This window comes from Neovison vison, chromosome 14, assembly GCF_020171115.1.
Source record: "Neovison vison isolate M4711 chromosome 14, ASM_NN_V1, whole genome shotgun sequence".
Taxonomy (NCBI): domain Eukaryota; kingdom Metazoa; phylum Chordata; class Mammalia; order Carnivora; family Mustelidae; genus Neogale; species Neogale vison.
Window position 1 is genome coordinate 17,657,357 of NC_058104.1, and position 17,709 is coordinate 17,675,065.

At 57.9% G+C, this 17,709-nt stretch overlaps 2 protein-coding genes across 3 annotated transcripts; one reads left to right on the forward strand and one right to left on the reverse strand.

The window, feature by feature from the left end:
• Positions 1-1,676: 1,676 nt before the first annotated feature.
• LOC122895309 (serine protease 33-like) lies at positions 1,677-6,142 on the reverse strand. The gene is made up of 5 exons (XM_044232613.1): positions 6,025-6,142; positions 5,254-5,416; positions 4,426-4,703; positions 2,886-3,052; positions 1,677-1,946 (listed from the first exon to the last, which is right to left on the reverse strand). Exons 1-5 carry the CDS (start codon positions 6,140-6,142, stop codon positions 1,677-1,679), a joined length of 996 nt encoding a protein of 331 aa, XP_044088548.1.
• Positions 4,635-17,675, forward strand: LOC122895310 (serine protease 33-like). 2 transcript variants are annotated; one of them, XM_044232614.1, is made up of 12 exons: positions 4,635-4,709; positions 4,813-4,914; positions 9,860-9,986; positions 12,244-12,364; positions 12,908-12,995; positions 13,515-13,693; positions 14,690-14,749; positions 15,127-15,159; positions 15,284-15,446; positions 15,556-15,827; positions 16,053-16,222; positions 16,420-17,675. In XM_044232614.1, the coding sequence occupies exons 7-12, from the start codon at positions 14,704-14,706 to the stop codon at positions 16,576-16,578; spliced, it is 843 nt and encodes a 280-aa protein (XP_044088549.1). In that variant the 5' UTR covers positions 4,635-4,709; positions 4,813-4,914; positions 9,860-9,986; positions 12,244-12,364; positions 12,908-12,995; positions 13,515-13,693; positions 14,690-14,703; the 3' UTR covers positions 16,579-17,675. The 2 variants fall into 2 exon arrangements, 1 of the variants encoding a protein (XP_044088549.1); XR_006382185.1 differs by lacking the exons at positions 12,908-12,995; positions 15,127-15,159; positions 15,284-15,446; ... (1 more) ...; positions 16,053-16,222; positions 16,420-17,675 and having other exon boundaries at positions 14,646-14,708.
• The last annotated feature ends 34 nt before the right edge of the window (positions 17,676-17,709 follow it).

The following is a 17,709-nucleotide window of genomic DNA, read 5'->3' on the forward strand; positions in this document are numbered from 1 at the left end:
CCGCCGCAGGTCCAGGCTCGCCCCGGGCCCTCCTACCCCTGAATCCCTCCCCTCCCCAGCTATCTTTTCCTAGTGCACCCCGAGCTTGCTCCAGCCTGGGGTGACCTCTCCCTGTAGACTTCAGATCTTGGTGCCACAGCAAGCTCCATGCCCTCTCTCCTGTTCCCCAACTGTCTCTCACTGCCCCCCTGTATGTTCTTCTTGGAAGTTAGCAATATCCCGGGTTGGAGGGGCCCTGGCTCTCAAGGTCCCTGTTGTTGCCTCCCTGAGGGCCTCCAGGTCTCCTGGCCTGGGAGGAGTGGTGTGGAGGAGCACAGGGGAGACATCAGTGGCCCAGGAGTGGCCCTGACCATGAGCTTCATCAGGTGTCCCCTTGGAGCTCCTTGGGGGCTGTCAGCTCCTGGCGATGGAGAGGCAGGGTGTGCAAGGGGTCACTGAGACCCCCTTGGTAGGCGAGGCGATAGCCTGTCCTCCTCTCTTTCCCTCATGCACGCTGTCACATTGGGCTGCCACCACTGGAGGTGCCCCCAGGGGACACGCCTGGAGTAGACGGGCAGCAGCAGCCAGAGTTCGTGTCTGTCATTCACATGCACAAGGGACTCACACTCCTCCCTGGTGTGCCTGGCTGACACGTGTTGGAAACGCGTGTGGGGCCTCGGGGGTGTGGTCACTGCAGCCGTGACCCTGGTGGTCAGCCCATAGCTGTGGTCTGGCCCCAGATGATTCTGGAGATCTAACACGGGCTCCCTCTCCCCCAGGGCGAGCAGTGCAGGGGGCCTGCTCTGACACCTGTGGCTCAGCGCTCAGGCCATCCCTCGCCGCAGCCCCCCCCATCCTACCTGCATGGCTGCTCCCCCTCCTGGAGAGGCCCAGTGCTGGGGATGGGGGCAGCTCCCGGCTATGTGGCCATCGGGAGACAGCCCTGATGGGGACCCACTTCTCTGTGCATGCAGAGAAGTCTCCAGAGAGGGGAGCATGGGGTTCCGGTGGACTCGGCAGCAGGGACTGGGGACGCTGTGGAGAAAGGGCTGGAGGGGTAATTGGGGGCTCCAGAGGGTGAAGGGGTCTCAGCTTGCTGCTTGGGGGCAGAGGGGGCCACTGAAGGATGGGATCACTTGGCTCACCTGTGTGTGGGAGAGCCAGGCATAGGCCGGGGTGGGGGCTGTCCCAGGACGGGGTTTGAAACTCCTACCAGAACAGGCTCAGGTTGCCCTCCTCTCCTCCCATCTCCTGCCCAGATATAAACCCAGGACCCCCCAGCCTCAGTTTCCACGTCTGAAAAACTGGAAATAGGAGTAACATGCACCTCTCGGGGTGGTGGGAGAGCTCCCGCAAGTGGGAGATGCCTTCCCGGACACCCTCTGAGGTCTGGAGGCGCAAGGAGGAAGGGCCTTCTGCGTGCTGGCTTCTCTTTATTGCCTCTCAGACAAGACAGGCCTGCAAAGGCAGCCGCCCTGCGCTGGGGGCTGGAAACCTCAGTTCCACAGGTCCCCCAAGCGGCCAGAGGAATCCCAGAGTGTGTGTGCGCCCTGGGACTCAGACCCGGATGTAGGGTGGTGGAAGGGAGCCTTCCTGGGAGGGCTCGGGGAGACGTTTCCAGACAGATTCTGGCAGACCCCAGAGAAAGGGCCTGAGTTTCTACAGCAGAGGCTGAGTCTGCAGGGCTGGCTGCCTGGTTAGGCCAGCCTCAGGGGGGCAAACGTGTCCCCCAGCAGCCCCAGAACCAGCAGCACCAGTGGGAAGAAGAGCCCGGCAAGACGTGGAGAAGAGTTTTCGGGGTGTAGGTCCAAGCCCAGGATGGTGCTGGCAATCCAGGTGGCGTACGTGCTGACGTTGATGTAGACTCCCGGCCTTTTTGGAAGTCCGCAGGAAAAGCCCCAGCTTACCACGCCTGCCTGGACCCAGACTCCACCAACGTCGCAGACCAGGGGTCCCCCGGAGTCACCCTAGGGACAAAGGAGGAGTCCAGAAGTGTCGGGACTGCGAGGGGGAAGGAAGTTCCCAGGGATCTCCCCGGGCCCACCAACCTCCCTTCAGCTCGGCTAGCTAGGTCTGGTGGACGGAGGATCGGCGGGCTGGATGTTTCTGGAAGGCAACAGAGGTCTGGGAATTCTGGGCAAAATGTCCGGCAGGTGGGAGAAGCAGTGGCGTGGGAATGCCGTGTTCTCCAGATACAACTGTGCGTGTCAGGGGAGGGGATCGGGGGGCACTTTGGTGTTGCTAAGAATGCTGTTTGCTTCGTCTGGGATAAAAAAAATCTGTGATAAAACAATGCTAAGAGGGCTTGTGAGCTAATGTGCATTTTGCCTGTGAAAGCAGACGAGGAAACACAACACCAAGCCAGCCCAGAAGTAACCTGGTCCTGGGGGCAATCAGCTCAGAGGCCTTGAAGTTCTTTTTGGGAAAGAAAAAAAGACCGTTCTGGGCCGCAAAGAAGAGCTATAGGAATAAGGATATGGCCACCGTTTGCTTGAACGCTTTTCAAGTATTTCATTTCTGATAATACCGATACCATACATTTAAAGGGAGACAGCGGGAAGAGAACGTGATTTCTTTTTTTTTTTTTTTTTTAAGATTTTATTTATTTATTTGACAGAGAGAAATCACAAGTAGATGGAGAGGCAGGCAGAGAGAGAGAAGCAGGCTTCCTGCTGAGCAGAGAGCCCGATGTGGGCCTCGATCCCAGGACCCTGAGATCATGACCTGAGCCGAAGGCAGCGGCTTAACCCACTGAGCCACCCAGGCGCCCGAGAATGTGATTTCTGTTGGAACTGACTCTGGTATTTAAAGCAACGTTGCCTTCCTCCACCCTAGGGGGGCTCCCAGAGGTGCTGAGGAGTGGGAGATCCTGCTGCCCGCCCCCCTCCCGGAGGGCGCTTGCTCACCCCGCAGGCATCTTTCTGGCCACTCTCGAAGCCGGCACAGAGCATGTCCTCGAGGATGATGGGCTCCTGGATGGGGGTGTCCGAGTTCTCGTGGTAGTAGCCGTCACAGGTTGGGGCATCGATGAGGGGCAGGGACAGCTCCTTCAGGGTGAAGGGCGGGGGCAGCGCTGGGGTGGGGAGCAGAGCAGCGCTCAGACAGGAGGTGACTGTCCACGGGCTCTCGCTGACCCATCCCTGCTCCCCCGTGCACAGCAGGACCGATGACAAGAAGCCTGTTCTTGTCATTTCAGCATTCCACTGCTCTGCCTCTTGAGGACCCTGGGCCTGCACTGGTGTTCTGGAGTCCCTGACCCATGAGCCTGGGTGCCAAGTGAGCCTGTGTCGAATATTCAAAGCACAAGGAAGAACCGTTCCTTTCCTCCCTCTGGCGGGGCGTGCACAGGAGGTGCAGAGCTCCCCTCGGGCTTGGCTGCCCTCCCAGTGCCCAGGCCAGGGCAGGATTGGGGGGGGCTGGGGACACACTGGGGTGCTGGCCAAGAGTCAAGACCCAGTGTCAGGGCCTGGCCCTGGCCACAGAGTGTGGTCAAGTCACTTCCACCGGATGACCCGACTGTTTGTGACTCTCCAAGGCTCTGGCCAAAAACGGGTTGAAGCGCGCCCCTCAAAAACTCAAGCCCACCCCGCACCACAGAATGGGAGCTTTGGTGGAAATAGGGGCTTTACAGATTAATTCGTTAAGATGAAATCATATGGGATCCAGCAGGACAGAAAAGGAAGGGACACATAGGGGCACACAGGAGAGAGGCCATGTGAAGACGGGGATAGGCGGGGGCACGCAGCCACCAGCCGAGGGACACGAAGCATCACCAGGAGCCACCAAAAGCCAGAAGGAGAAGGAAGGGTCCTCCCTTGGAGCTTCTAGAGGGAGCCCGGCCCTGCCAACAGCCTGAATTCAGCCTCGTGCCATCCTGAACCGTGAGAGCTTACATTTCAGTGGTCTGAACTCCCCCCACCAGCCTGTGCTGGTTTGTCCTGGCGGCCCAGGACACGGATGAGAGGTGATCGTGCTCACAGTGACCACGATGGTCCTGCCACACCGTGGACCTTGCTTCTGCCCCGCCCTGTGGGACACGCCTGAAATGTATTGTCCCCTGGAGGCTCTGCTTGTCTGAGGGGCAGCCACAGCCCAGCGAGGCCGGTGAGGTCACCCAGCCAGGACAAAGGCCAGGGAGTCTGGCCCCAGTTCCCGTGCTGTGAGGATCGCGGTAGGGGCGGGGTGGGGGGGGACCTGCATCGCATTCTCCAACCAGTATGGGGCGCGTCAGTAAGGCCTGGGCCCCAGTCTGGGCCAGCATTCATCCTTGGGGTGCCGTGTGCTGGGAGGGCAGCCTGGGGAGCCTGAGGGAGGGTCTGGGGTGGCAGGCCACTTGTCCACGCTCGTGGCCGTATTTCCGGGGCTCCCCTCTGCCGCGCGCACACCAGTGTGTGCAGACTCCATGGCCACCCTTTATGGGGCTCCTCCCTGCCCGGGCGTCCTTACGTATACTCAAGTCGATGTTCCCCCAGCCGGTGACCCAGCACCAGGTGCCATGATCCAGGGGGTCTCCGGGTTTGGGAAGACAGACCGGAAGGATGAGGTCACTGTAGGTGACAGGGGAGGCCAGCTGCACCAGGGCGATGTCCGCTCTGCTGGTCTCCGGCAAGTACTCTGGGTGGATGATGAGTTCAGCCACCGCTCGGAGCTCCTGGGGCTCCTCAGCCTGGGGATAGGAGGAGATGGAGCCCAGCAGCACGGAGTAGGCAGACAGCAGCTGCTTCCTGGAGGTGAGAGAGTCCGGGGCGGTAGGGGGTGGTGTCAGGAAAGCTGTGCCGGGTTTCACGGGTCGGGGGAAGGGCCCGTCTTGACTTGAGTGTCCTGACATTATAGACAGACAGCTTTGCAAGGGGAGCACATGCCAGAAATGAAAAGGACCCCATTTACTCCTCAAGACATCCCTGCACAGACGGACCCCAGCACCCTGTCCATCCGGTGAGTGTGAATCAGGCTTGGGAGGCGGCCACCTGTCCACGTGCCGTCCAGATGCTGGGCAGTGGACTGGAGGCCTCAGCTTTTCGAGAGATCTCCATGTGGGAGCCTTTGGTCTCTGGGAAATGAATCATCTCACCAGTGATGGAGAGTTGGGCTGGGTCTGTCCCCTCCCCCACTCTCCCCAGGGCTAGCCCCAGGACAGGGGCCATCCTGGCGGGAAAGTGAAGGGTGTTCCCCCACACAGCTCCAGATGCCTGGAAGGCTGTGGTTCAAATGGGGAGGGAGGGTGTCGGGGAGCGCGACCCCCAGCTCAGAGCCCTGCTCCCTGGAGGTACTCACTGGTCGAAGCAGTGGGCCGCAGTCAGCACCCAGGCCTCAGCGATCAGGGTGCCCCCGCACACATGCTGTCCCTCCTCCCTCAGGCTGACCTGCCACGGCCACTCGCCCAGCGTGGCGTCCTGCCCCGACAGGATGCGGCCTGACACATGTGGGCGTCCACACTCTGCAAGGGGAGCCATGGGCTGGCTAGGCGTGGTCCCGCCTGGGATCCCCTGGCCCCGCAGACCGGCCCTCACCAATCTCTGCCACTCACGGGTCGGCACTTGGTCCCTCCCCAGCCTCCCCAAGGTGGACTTCCTTGTGATGCAGGACCCTCTGCTGGAGGGAAGGACTTGGTGGCCCTGGGAGGGCGGGACGCACAGCCCGCTGAGTCGGGGGAAGTGGGAGCTGGGGGGGTGGGTGGTTTTTTCAGGCTCAGAGGGAAGAGGGGAGTTGGGAGCCACTGGCTCCTGTCTGTGGCCCGGTGCCTGCCACGTCCTGTGTGCCTGGCCGGCGGGGACAGTGAAGGGGCTGAGGTCTGGCAGGGTCTGAGGGAGGCCCCCTCCCAACATCAGGGTTCCTTAGAGAACATGCCCCAGCACAGGGTAGGAGGGGCAGGGAAGGAATTACACACTCCTCTTGATCTGCCCCCTGAATGCAGGACACTTTCCCGATTCCTACGTTTTATCCGTTTCTCCAGAAGGACCCATCCTTTCTGATGCCCCTGTCAGCCCAGCGCCCAGGCTCCCTGTCCTGCAGTGGCCGTCTCCCCCACCCCAGGATCTGTCCTACCTGAGTCCAGGCTTCTTGCCCAGACACGGGTCACAGAGAGGTTGGCTGGGAGGGGAGTGCTCTGCTGGAGGGCCGTGGGGAGGAGGGCGAGCAGGGTGGCAGCGAGGGCCAGCTCCATGGTGTGCTCCAGCCCCTACTTCCGGGAGCAGAGTCCACGACACACTAAGGAGCCGAAGACAGTCTAGCCCGAGTGCTGGGCTTGCCCTGGGGTGGGGCTGCCACCCTCCCTCCTCATCCTCGAGGCCACCAGACTGCTCCTCGGCACAGGGTCCTTGGCCACCCTCAGGACCCGCCCTCCCCTTCCTGCCCTGGCCCCAGCATCAGAGCACCCACCCACCCCACCACGTCTGGGGCACCCAGCATGTGCCAGCCCTATGTCACCCACGCCTCTGCCTCCTGATTCTCTGGGAGCTATTACGAGCCCCATTTTACAGCAGAGTCAGTGAAACTCCTGCGGTTGAATGACCTGACCAAGGCCCGAGAGGGGAAAAGCAAGATATTTCGACTTCGTGCTCTGCGTCGCAGTGTAGGGGGACGGGGAGGGGACTGCCAGCCTAGGACACACTCTGCTCTCTCAGCTGCTGGTTTTCACCCTGGGGCTCTGAGGGGCCTAAGGTGGGGCCAAGGTGCCCGAAGAGTGAGAGGAGACATTCCTCCAGGAGCAGCTGCAGAGCCCAGCCCTGCCCTTTCCCCGACCACACGTAGCGAGCCCCTGGACCGCCACTGCCTGCGGGGCCCAGAAACCAGAGCCCAGCAGCCTGGCCCCTGAGGGGAGGAGGGGTGCAGGACACTTTCTCTGATTGCTAAGTTTTATCTATTTCTCAAGAAATACCCATCCTTCCTGATGCACCCGGTCAACCCAGCCTCTAGGCAGCTCCTTCTCCAAGGGGCTTATTCCCTCTGGGGGGCCTGGTAGGTTTCCGAGCAGCCCCAAATACTTGATTTAGGTCCAAAGCATGTTCAGTGAGTACTCTGGTGTTCTTGCTTTTTCCATCTACCAGAGCTCTTGATTTCTGAGAAAAATGTGGATTTATTTGTATCTTGAGTATTTGGAACTTTTTTTTTTTCTTTATGTATTTCAGAGCTCTGTTGTTGGAGGCATAATCTTTTCAGCAACTTGTAACTTGTGTCAATGTAAAATATCCGTATATTTCATTCTTAAGACTCCTAGCCCTGGGGCACCTGGGGGGCTCAGTCAGTGAGGTCCCCAACTCTTGATTTTGGCTCAGGTCACGATCTCAGGGTTGTGGGATTGTGCCCCAGGTCAGGCTTCAGGCTGAGCACGGAGCCTGCTTGAGATCCTCTCTCTCCCTCTCCCTCCACCCCTCCCACTCAGCTCACCAGACACCTTGACCTCAGGCTTCCAGCCCATGAACCATGAGAAGGAAATGCTTGTTATCTGTGACCCTCCCAGCCACTTTATGGTATTTTGTCACAGCAGCCCAAGGGGATGAGGTCACCCAGCAAAGCCTTTGATTCAGAAGTGATGTCACAGTGCTCTTCCTCGGTGTGGGCTCACGCCATCCCTTGTGTCTCCTGACCTCATGTTAGGAATGTACAGAGCAGGGTGGCGGAGAGACACCTCCCCACTGCAGCCTTCCAAGCGAGGCCAGGCACACGGCCGGGGACACGGCAGGGCTATCGGTCTGCCGACCTTCCCAGCCGTCTAGAGCCCTGCCTTGTCTTTGCTCTCAACCCCTGATTTTATTTTACTTAAAACACTTTTTGCTACAGAAAAATTTAAATATACACAGATTAGAGGAGAACAGGAAACACCAAGTCGTCACCCAGCGTAGACGATTGTCTGCTGTGGGACCGACCTCGTGTGTCCCTCCCTGTCGGCACTATTTTCGGTCCTGCCATCTTCATGTATTTTTGCTCTGAGGTCTGAAGAGGTTTCTCTACCTTTTCTTCAAATTTGCCGGTTCACTCTTCAGCTACATCCATTTTCTCATTCAGCCCTTGCCCCAGACGGTCTCTCCCAACAGCACCTTCAAGGTCTGCCCTTTCTTGTTCTCTGCTCGCTCTTTCCCTGGGTAATTCCTGTGTCGTGTTTGCCAGCACGGCGGAGGAGCTTCCTGGGGGCAGCGGCTAGGATCCTCCAAGTCCTCTCCTGTTCCATGTCATCTCTTGGTTCTCCTGGAAGGCGGTGCCATTGATTCAAACAGATGTTTCTGGTGCGTGCATGGGCTTTCCGCGAACATTGCTTTGTCCTTGGTGGTTGTGCAGTGGTCACAGACTAGTGCCAGGCCGCCGACGCTCCCCCCAGGCACTGGCCAAAGAAAGCAGGGGCCCTCGACCAGCTCCTAGGAAATCACCTCTGAGCCTCTGGAATGTCTTGCTTGACAAGAGCATCTCTGTAGACATGAGCTTTGTGCCCCTCCAGATAGTGAGCTCAGAGCGTGGCCGCCAGCAACGTCTAGGGCCACCCTGTGCCCTCGGGACCTCTGGAGGCGCTGATGTTGCCACAGGGGCTCTGTGCTCACGGAGTGGAAGCCAGACAGTAAAACCTCCAGACCCCTGGGCTCACTCACAGGAGGGTCCCTGGCAGGCAGGTCCCTGCTGGGAGAACCGAGCTCCGCCCATCTGACTCTTTGAGTCAATTTGTCAATTTCTGCTAAAAGGAGCCTTAGGATTAGGAGAGGTGTCGCGCTGAATCTGTGCCTTGCTTTGGGACGTGCTGCCATCTTTATTATGTGTCCAATCCATGGACGGGGGATGTAGTTCCATTTGTTTAGGTCGTTAATTCCTTTTCCCGGGGACCCTGGGTGGCTTGGTCCATTAAGCATCTGCCTTCGGCTCAGGTCATGATCCCAGGGTCCTGGGATGGAACTCGACTTGGGGCTCCCTGCTCGGCTGCTCTCCCTCTTTCTGTCCCCCTGCTTGTGCTCTCTCTCACTATCTCTCTCAAATAAATAAAATCCTTTATAAAAATTTCTTTTTTTCTTTCTTTTCTTTTTTTTTTTTTAAGAGAGAGAAGAGAATATGCAAACTGGGTTTTAAAATTTTCTTTTTTTCTTTTTCTTTCTTTTTTTTTTTTTTAAGAGAGAGAGAGAGAGCAAGAGAACATGCAAACTGGAGGGGGGAGCAGAGGGAGAAGGAGAGAGAGAACCTCAAGGAGACTCCAGGCTGAGCACAGAGTCTGGTGCAGGGCTAGATCTCACGACCCTGAGTTCATGACTGGAGCTGAAATCAAGAGTCAGACCCCGCCCCCCCAGGTGCTTCTAGGTCTCCAAGTTCTTTCAGCAATGTTTTGTAGCTTTTTTGTGCATAAGTCTTTCATCTCTTGTTAAATTTATTTCCTTTTTATTACTTTTGATGCTTTGTAAATGAAATTTCTTATTAAATTTCCTTCTAGAATTGTTCACTGGTGGTATAACAGACTCATGTCTAGATCTTGGACTCTACGATTCCGCTGACTTCACTTATTAACATGGTCCTCTTTTGTGTGTCCTTTACGATTTTCTGTATATAAAACCGCATCATCTATGAATAGAGATACTGTCACCTCTTCCTTTCCAGTTTGGATGTGTTTTATTTCTTCTTCTGGGCTAACTACCCTGACTAGAACTTTCAGTAAAATGTCAAATAGAAATGGCAAAAACTGGCCTCACTGTCGCCTTCCCGATCCCAGGAGGAAAGCTTTCAGTCTTAGTTATTTGGTATGAAGTTAGCTGTGGGTTTTTTACAGACGCCGTTTATCATGCTGAGGAAGCCCCTTCCGTTCCGTTTATCGAGGGTTTTTGTAATGAAGGAGTTTTGGGATTTTGCCAAGTGCTTTGCCCGCATCAGTTGACCCTGTGGTTTCTTCCCTTTGTTTTGTTCATGTATGAAGTCCATCGTACTGATCGATTTTCACCTGTGGAACCACGCTTTCATTCATGGGCCATGATGTACGGTTGTTCTGAGATGTGCTGGGTTCAGTCTGCTACGATTTGGTGAGGACTTGTGCACAAGCATCCGTAAGTGTTATCGATCTATTGTTTCTGTGTCTCGGGATGCCTTGTCTGGGGACGGCATCACCATAATGCTAGTTCCGGGGAAGAGTTAGGAAGTGCTCCTTCCTCTTCTATGTTTTGGAGGAGTTCAAGGAGAATGGGTGTTCATTTCTGCAGATATTTGGTGGAATTCACTGTTGAAGGCATCTGATCCAGGCTTGTCTTTGCTGGAAAGTTCCCAGCACACATTCAGTCTCTCAATTGCTCTGTTCAGATGTTCTGTTTCTTCCTAATTCTGTTTTGGTAGTTTTTGTGGGTCTAGGATTTTGTCCCTCTCATTGCTGTCATCTAATTTGCTGGGGGTACAACTGGTCATAGTCCCTTACAGTCATCATTATTTCTATAAGATCAGTAGTAATGTCCTCACTTTCGTTGTCAGTTTTGTCCGTCTTTCAAAGAACCAAATTCTGGTTTCGTTGATTTCCTTTCTTCTTCTACCCCCAGCTTGACTTTGTCTGTTCCTCTCTTTACGATCTCCTTCCTTCTTCTACCACTGAGGTCATTGCACTCTTCTTTTTCTATTCCGGAAGCTGTAAATCCAAGTACATTGGATTTTTTTCCTGTGTTAATGTCGCCATTCCCAGCTGTAAGTTTCCTTCTGAGGGCTGCCCGTGCTGCGTCCGTTAGTTTTGGTGTGTCTTATTTCCATCTGCATTCATTTCAAAGCATTTTCTCATTTTCCTTGTGAATTTTTTTTTTTAAATTCAATCCATTGGTAAGGAATATGCTGTTTCATGTCCACATATCCATGAATTTTTCAGTCTTCTGTTAGCGGCTTCCAGCCTCAGTCCCCTGTGGCTTAGAGAAATTTTCTTTTCTTTCTTTCTTTTTTTTTAAAGAGTTTATTTATTTATGTGACAGAGAGAGACACAGCGAGAGAGAGGAAAAACAAGGAAAACAAGTAGCGGGAGGGGGAGATGGAGAAGCAGGCTCCCTGCTGAGCAGGGAACCCAATGTGGGACTCCATCCCAGGACCCTGGGATCATGACCTAAGCAGAAGGCAGACGCTTAACGACTGAGCCACCCAGGCACCCCGGGGAAACATTTTATATGATTTCAATCTTTTCTAATTTCTTGCAGCTTATTTTGTGGCCAGACCTACTGTCTGTCCTGAAGGGTGTCCCTCGTGCCCGAGAGGGACGTGTGTTCTGCCGGTTGTCCGGGCAGGTTCTGTCAGTGTGTGTTAAATCTCGTTGCTCTCCGGCATCCTCTGGCCCTCTTCTGGCTGTCCTCCTCTTTGGTGGTTCTGCTCGTTATTAAAAGTGGCGTATGGAGCCTCCCACAGTGGCCAGAACCGTTTCTCCCACTTGTTCTGTCAGTTTTGCTTCATATATTTTGGGTCTGAGTATGAGTGTAGATGTTGGTCATTATTTTGTCTTCTTAATGATTTTGACAGTTATCAGTCTAGAATGTCCTTGTTTGATTCTCACAAGTTTTAACTGAAAGTCTGACGCTCAGACACAACCTCTGCTCCTTTCCGGCTGTTGTTCGCATGGCCTGCCTTCCCCCACCTTCCATTTTCAGCTCCGTGTGCCTGCGACTCTAAAATGTCTTGCACGGGGATGCCTGGGTGGCTCAGTTGGTTGAGCCGCTGCCTTCGGCTCAGGTTGTGATCCCGGCGTCCTGGGATGTGTTTCACTGATTTTTTAAAAATATTTTATTTATTTATTTGATAGAGAGATCACAAGTAGGCAGAGAGAGAGGGAGAAGCAGGCTCCCCGCTGAGAGCCCAATGCGGGGCTCAATCCCAGGACCCTGGGATCATGACCTGAGCCGAAGGCAGAGGCTTAACCCACTGAGCCCCCCAGGCGCCCCTGTTTCACTGAGTTTTATTACTGTCCTGTGTTGATTCCCTTCCCAGTTCCTGTTCTGTTTTTGTAGCGGTTGTCCCGGGGATGATAATCAACAACTTAAACTTAACTTCATTTTGTTTTATTCAAGATTTTCTTTTTTTAAATTTTTAAATACTCTCTACACCTGATGTGGGCTTGAACTCATAACCCTGAGGTCAAGAGCCGCATTCTCTGCTGACTGAGCCCTCCAAGCGCCCTTATAGCAATTTATTTTGAGTCAATACTGGCTCAGCCTCAGTAGTATAGAGAAATCCTGCCCTGTACAGCTCTGTTCTTCCCTGTTAAGCTGTTAGCGTCCAGTTTCCATGTCGTGCAACCATGAGCAGAGACGTCTGATTGCTTTATGCATGTGTCTTCAATTATGCAAGGAGAAAAGAGAAGTGACAAACCCAGACTGTAAGAACACCTCTACCCGAGCCGTCTCTCCTCCCGTGAAAGGATGCAGTGTCCTTTGCTGCCCAACGGCTCCCTTTCACGCTCCGCATCACGGTGGGTCTGCCCTCAACGCTCCCTCTCGGCATCTGGTTATCGGAGAATCTCCTAAACTCTCCCTCGTTTCCTGAAGGGTAGTTTTGCCCAGCACGGAATTGTCAGTTGACGGTTCTGTTCTTCCGCCGCTCGGAATAGGTCATCCCTTTGCCTCTCAGCCTCCTCCGTGCTATCTGAAAAGTTTGGGGGGCAAATCATAGGACCCCCTCTGCTTAGATCAGTCAGAAAGGTACTTGCCGGGAGGACACTAGAGCCGGCCAGCTCCCACCTCGAGTTTACTCCATGCCCTCAGAGGTGGCCGTGTCCCCAGGGTCCCTTGTCACTCTCCCACTGGGCTGGCCAGCTGCCCCACAGGGACCACCACCGGCCCCACTGCCGCCAGGCCCTCGGGAGGCCACTGAACCCCAAGTCATAAAAAGTCAGGAGCCCGGGGAGGACAGGAGGGAGCTGTTTTTATTCTCCTCGAAAACTACTGCGTTTGAGTGAGCCAGGCTCCCAGGTGGCGCCTGCGCTGACCCCGCTCTTCCCAACTGCCTCTCACAGGAGAGGAGACGGCGACGCTGGGGGACTGCAGGGAGAGCGGGCCACAGCCTGGTGTCGGACATCTCGGGCGGGAGCACGGGCTGCCAGGGTCAGTCCTGCGGCTGCCCTCCCTCCCTCTGTCCGCATCCATGGTGGGCCCCAGGTTCCCTCTCCCGTGGCCCCCGCCCTCACTGCCTGCCGGCTCGCTCACCGCACTCTCTGGCTCACGGGCTGTGCTCCGAGCGGGACATTGCTCTGGCCCTTGAGGACTGCTGTGGATGGAATGTCTCTGTCCCCTCCAAAATTCACGTTTTAAAGCCCACCCTCCCGCGTGACTGTATTTAGAGACCGGCCCTTTATGGAAGTAGCCAGGGTTAAGCTGGGTCCTGAGAGCAGGTCTCTGGTCCCCTAGGCCCCTTCTTATAAGAGACGTCCGAGAGCTCCCTCCGCGTCCCAACGTCTCTCCTCCTGGAGGCAGGAAGAGCTGGCGGGAGGGCCCTGGGAGACAGCTATGGCCTAGGCACCAGGAACAGAGGTGTCACGATGGTAGCCTCCTCGCCAGCACCTTGTCCTTGGACTTGGCAGTCGTGTTTGTTTCGGGGCTCAGTGTGCCTTTCTGTTCTGGCAGACAGGGCGGAGACAGACACCCAGACCTCACCTCCCAAGGAGGAGATGAACAGCTGTGAATCAGGCCTCCTCCATCACATGTCAACGCACACAGTGACAAGCCTGGGACAGAGTTAGGGCTGGGCAGGAAGGCACCCCAGGAGGCCGGGGTGGAGTGGACAGCTGCGGGATGAGGAGGAGGTGAGCCGGCAGAAAAGAGCTCCAGAGACTTCTGGGTGGTAGACACAGTCCAGGCCTGACCCCCCGACCCTGGTTCCCAGCATCGACCAGGTTCACGGAGGCCAACAGCCTTGCTGTTCCAGCCACACCAAATTCAAGAATGGACTGTTCCTCAGGGTCAAGTCTGCTTCTGGTCAAGCAAGGAGTGCTGGCGGCTTTGAACTAGCCGTGCCTTGCGTTGAATTAGTGCAGAGTGGGGAACTGGGTAGAGCTCGGTGTAGGCGGCCACACCGGGATTTCTGGACAGAATGGTAGTGTTTGCAGGCTCCGTGACCAGCACGAACAGCAGCCAGGAGCCGGGATCAGGTTCAGAGATGAGCTGCCAGGGATTCTCCAGCGCTTCCTGGCCTGACCGCAGCCCTCCGCCCCATCCTTGGCGCCCGAGCTCAGGCCCCCACCCCCAGCTCTCAGGACCGTGGCCCAAGCCAGGTGTCCTTTGACAAACCCAGGAGTCCCTTTCCTGCCACCTCGAAAGTGCTGCTCAAAGCATCTTTGTTTGAGGCTCCACTGGTGAAGCCACAGCCCCGCCCTGGCTCCTTAATCACCCCCTGGCCAGGCCCCCACACCCTCTGGCCCTTTAAGCCCCCAGGTCCTCCCCTGCGCAGTCAGCAGGGAGGGCACCGGCCAGAGGGTGAGAGCAGGCTTCGGGGACTGCCAGGGCAGGCGAGGGCGGCCGGCAGGCAGAGGGGCTAAGGTGGTGGGGTGGGGGCCTGGGGAGGCCAAGGGGGCTCAAATCTTGTGGGAGCTGGGGGGACAGGTGTGGTCCCTAGGGCGTGGGCAGAGGGCCGTGCATAGGACCTGCCCCCGTCCCCCAGCCCCAGGAGCCAGGATAGATCCAGGACCAACCAGGGGCTGAGGAAAGACAGAGGGCCTGTGGGGCCTGGGCTAGGACCCTCCTCCCATCTCTTTGCAGGCTCTGACCAGAGTCCCCACCCTAAACTGTGCCACCCTTACCAGGCTCTGAAGACACCATGAGGGGGGCTTCCTGCCTCAGGGTCTTGGTCCTACTGCTGCTGGGTGAGTGGGGGTCAAGGGCGGGGGGGGGTCCCTGATGTCCCATCACACCCCTGTCTGGCCTGGTTCCCCTAGAACACTCAGGGACACCCTAATCTTGGCTTCACCGGTTCCCATTCTCCCTGTTAATGACCGTGGGCTCTCCAAGCTCCTGTGTACGCATGTAGGGGTGTGAGACACCCCCCCCATCAGGCTGCCCTGGGGAGGGTTAAATCAGGTAACCAGGCCGGTGTGGTGATTGCACAAAAGCCTGGCACCTGGTCCGTGTGACAAGTATGTTCCACCCTCCTTCCTAATCTCCGACATCCCTCCCCAGAGCCCCGTTATCTGACACCAAATTCCTAATCCAGGCCTTTCCCTTTGCTGCTTCCCTCCTCCAGGAGCTGCTGGGACAGCGACTCGGGAGTCTGCAGGTGAGGACGCCTCAAAGTCCCTGCGCTCTCGGCCCGGCGTCTCCCTGACCCCACCCACCTCGCAGCCTACTCCCCCCCCACCCCCATCCTCTGCCCTCCCTCGAGTCCCCCTTGTCCCCCTCAGCCTGCGGGCAGCCCCAGGTGTCGAGTCGGATCGTAGGAGGCCGGGACGCCCGGGTTGGACAGTGGCCGTGGCAGGCGAGCATCCAGCACCGCGGGGAGCACGTGTGCGGGGGTTCGCTCATCGCCCCGCAGTGGGTGCTGACCGCGGCGCACTGCTTCCCCAGGTCGGAGGGCGGCGGGCGGAGGTGGGGCCCCGGGGCGGGCGGGGCCTGGGGCGGGCGGGGGCGGGGCCCGGGCGCGAGGCTCCAGCGGCAGCTTGGCGGGGTCGTGCAGGCCGACGCTGCCGTCCGAGTACCGCGTGCTTCTGGGGGCGCTGCGCCTGGTCCCCGCCTCGCCCCGCGCTCTCTCGGAGCCCGTGCGCAGGGTGCTCCTGCCCCCCGACTTCTCCGAGGACGGCGCCCGCGGCGACCTGGCGCTGCTGCAGCTGCGCCGCCCGGTGCCCCTGAGCGCCCGCGTCCAGCCCGTGTGCCTGCCCGAGCCCGGGGCCCGCCCGCCCACCGGCACACCATGCTGGGTCACCGGCTGGGGCAGCCTGTACCCGGGAGGTGAGGCCGGGGGCGGGGGCTCCTCTCCATCACCCTCTGACCGGAAACCCCAGCCCCACGCTGTCCCAGTCCGGGACTGGGCGCGGCCTCTGGGGTGGTCTTCCCTGTTTGTCCTCCACCTCCCAGTCAGACAGTGAGTCCTGCCTGGCCCCCGGGGTCAGGCTCGTCAGCCCTGGTCTCTCCAGCTCTCAGAAGTCCTCCTCCCACCCCCTGTCCCAACCCCAGTGCCACTTCCAGACTGGCGACCTCTGCAGGGAGTGAGGGTGCCACTGCTGGACAGGCGCACCTGTGACCATCTGTACCACGTGGGCACCGACGTGCCAGGCACTGAGCGCATCGTGCTGCCGGGAAGCCTGTGTGCGGGCTACGTCCAGGGCCGCAAAGATGCCTGTCAGGTGAGCAAAACTGCCTGGAGCCCTGGAGTCTAGGTCCTGTGCCTAGCGCCCTCCCTCCCTCCCTCCCTGGAACCCAAGACGGAGGGATCATCCATCCTGGCCCCTAACCCGGAGGCAGCACCTCGGGGACTAGAGCCCTGGGACTGCCCTCCCACATCTTCAAAGGGCTGAGACCTAAGCTTGCCTTTCTCCTGCAGGGTGACTCTGGGGGACCCCTGACCTGCATGAGAGCTGGGCGCTGGGTTCTGGTGGGCGTGGTGAGCTGGGGCAAGAGCTGTGCCCTGCCCAACCGTCCAGGCGTCTACACCAATGTGGCCACTTACAGCCCCTGGATTCAGGCTTGCCTTAGCCTCTAATGCAGTCACACTGACCTGGAGCCAGAGGCTGGGGTCCCTCTGAGGACCTGCGCAGTACCCCCACCTTGTACCTCCGACTTGAGGCTCATGGGTGGTATCATCCACCAGTCCATCCCCGTCTCCTCTGTAGGGCCCACCAAGCGCTAGCCACCAGCCCTCCTCCAGGAGCCTCCCGTGGGGGGGGGGGGCGCTGTGTCACAATCCCTCCCTTCCCCTCCCCTTCCCGCTCATATTTATCCTTCTCAGCTCCCGCCCCTGGGTGCCCAGAGACAGGCAAGTCAGCTGGTGCACCGTCTGGCCTCTCGGCCGCATTTATCTGTTTGTCTGGAGGAAGTCGGGACAGTCAAAGTATGAGAGGGAATCAGGCCCAGGAGATGCTTCTCCATGGCTGCGGGGGACCCCCAGTTGATAGCCAGTGGGGAAGCGCCTCCCTGCCACACCCGGAAGGAGCTGAATGAACCTGGGACCCAGCGCCCCCCCCACTCCCCCTAGGCCTCCAGCTGAGAGCCCATCAGGCCGCCCCACAGGCCAAGCCCTTGAACCCGGTGGAGCCCTCCCAGACTTGTGGCCCCCAGAGCTGTGACTTAATAAATGCGGGTGTTGCAGGCTGCTCTGTGAGTGGTGGTCATTTCCAACAGAGCAATAGAAAACGAGTATAGACCTCGCCCACCTGCAGGGGAGGTGCCCCCCCCCCCGAGGTCTGGGTGGGCCAGCCCTAGGCTCTAAAAGGCTCAGGAGCCTGGGACACCTAGCCCCATGCCCTCTACCCAAGCAGGGCCGGGAGCCCCCAGACAGGCCTGGCCAGAGCTTCAGCTGTGCTAGTTTCTGTGGTGGGGCCCCTTGCTGGGGAGAGTCTGGGGCTGTGTCCCGGCTGTGGCGAAGGCCCCCACACCCAGGACCACCCCCTGCCACCTGCATCTGGAAACCAGGTGAGGCCCCTTGCAGCTCCCTGCCCGCCCTTGTGTGCCTGGGACCTGGTTCCTGTCCCCTCCCTGCTGTCTGCTCATTGGCAGGCGGAAGACCGAACATCTCAGTAGATACAGCTCAGTGTCTGCAGAAAGATCAAGAAGCTGAGCAAAACCTGGGAACCCCAAAGCCTAATCTTTGGGGCTAACAGGGTCAGTGGGGCCA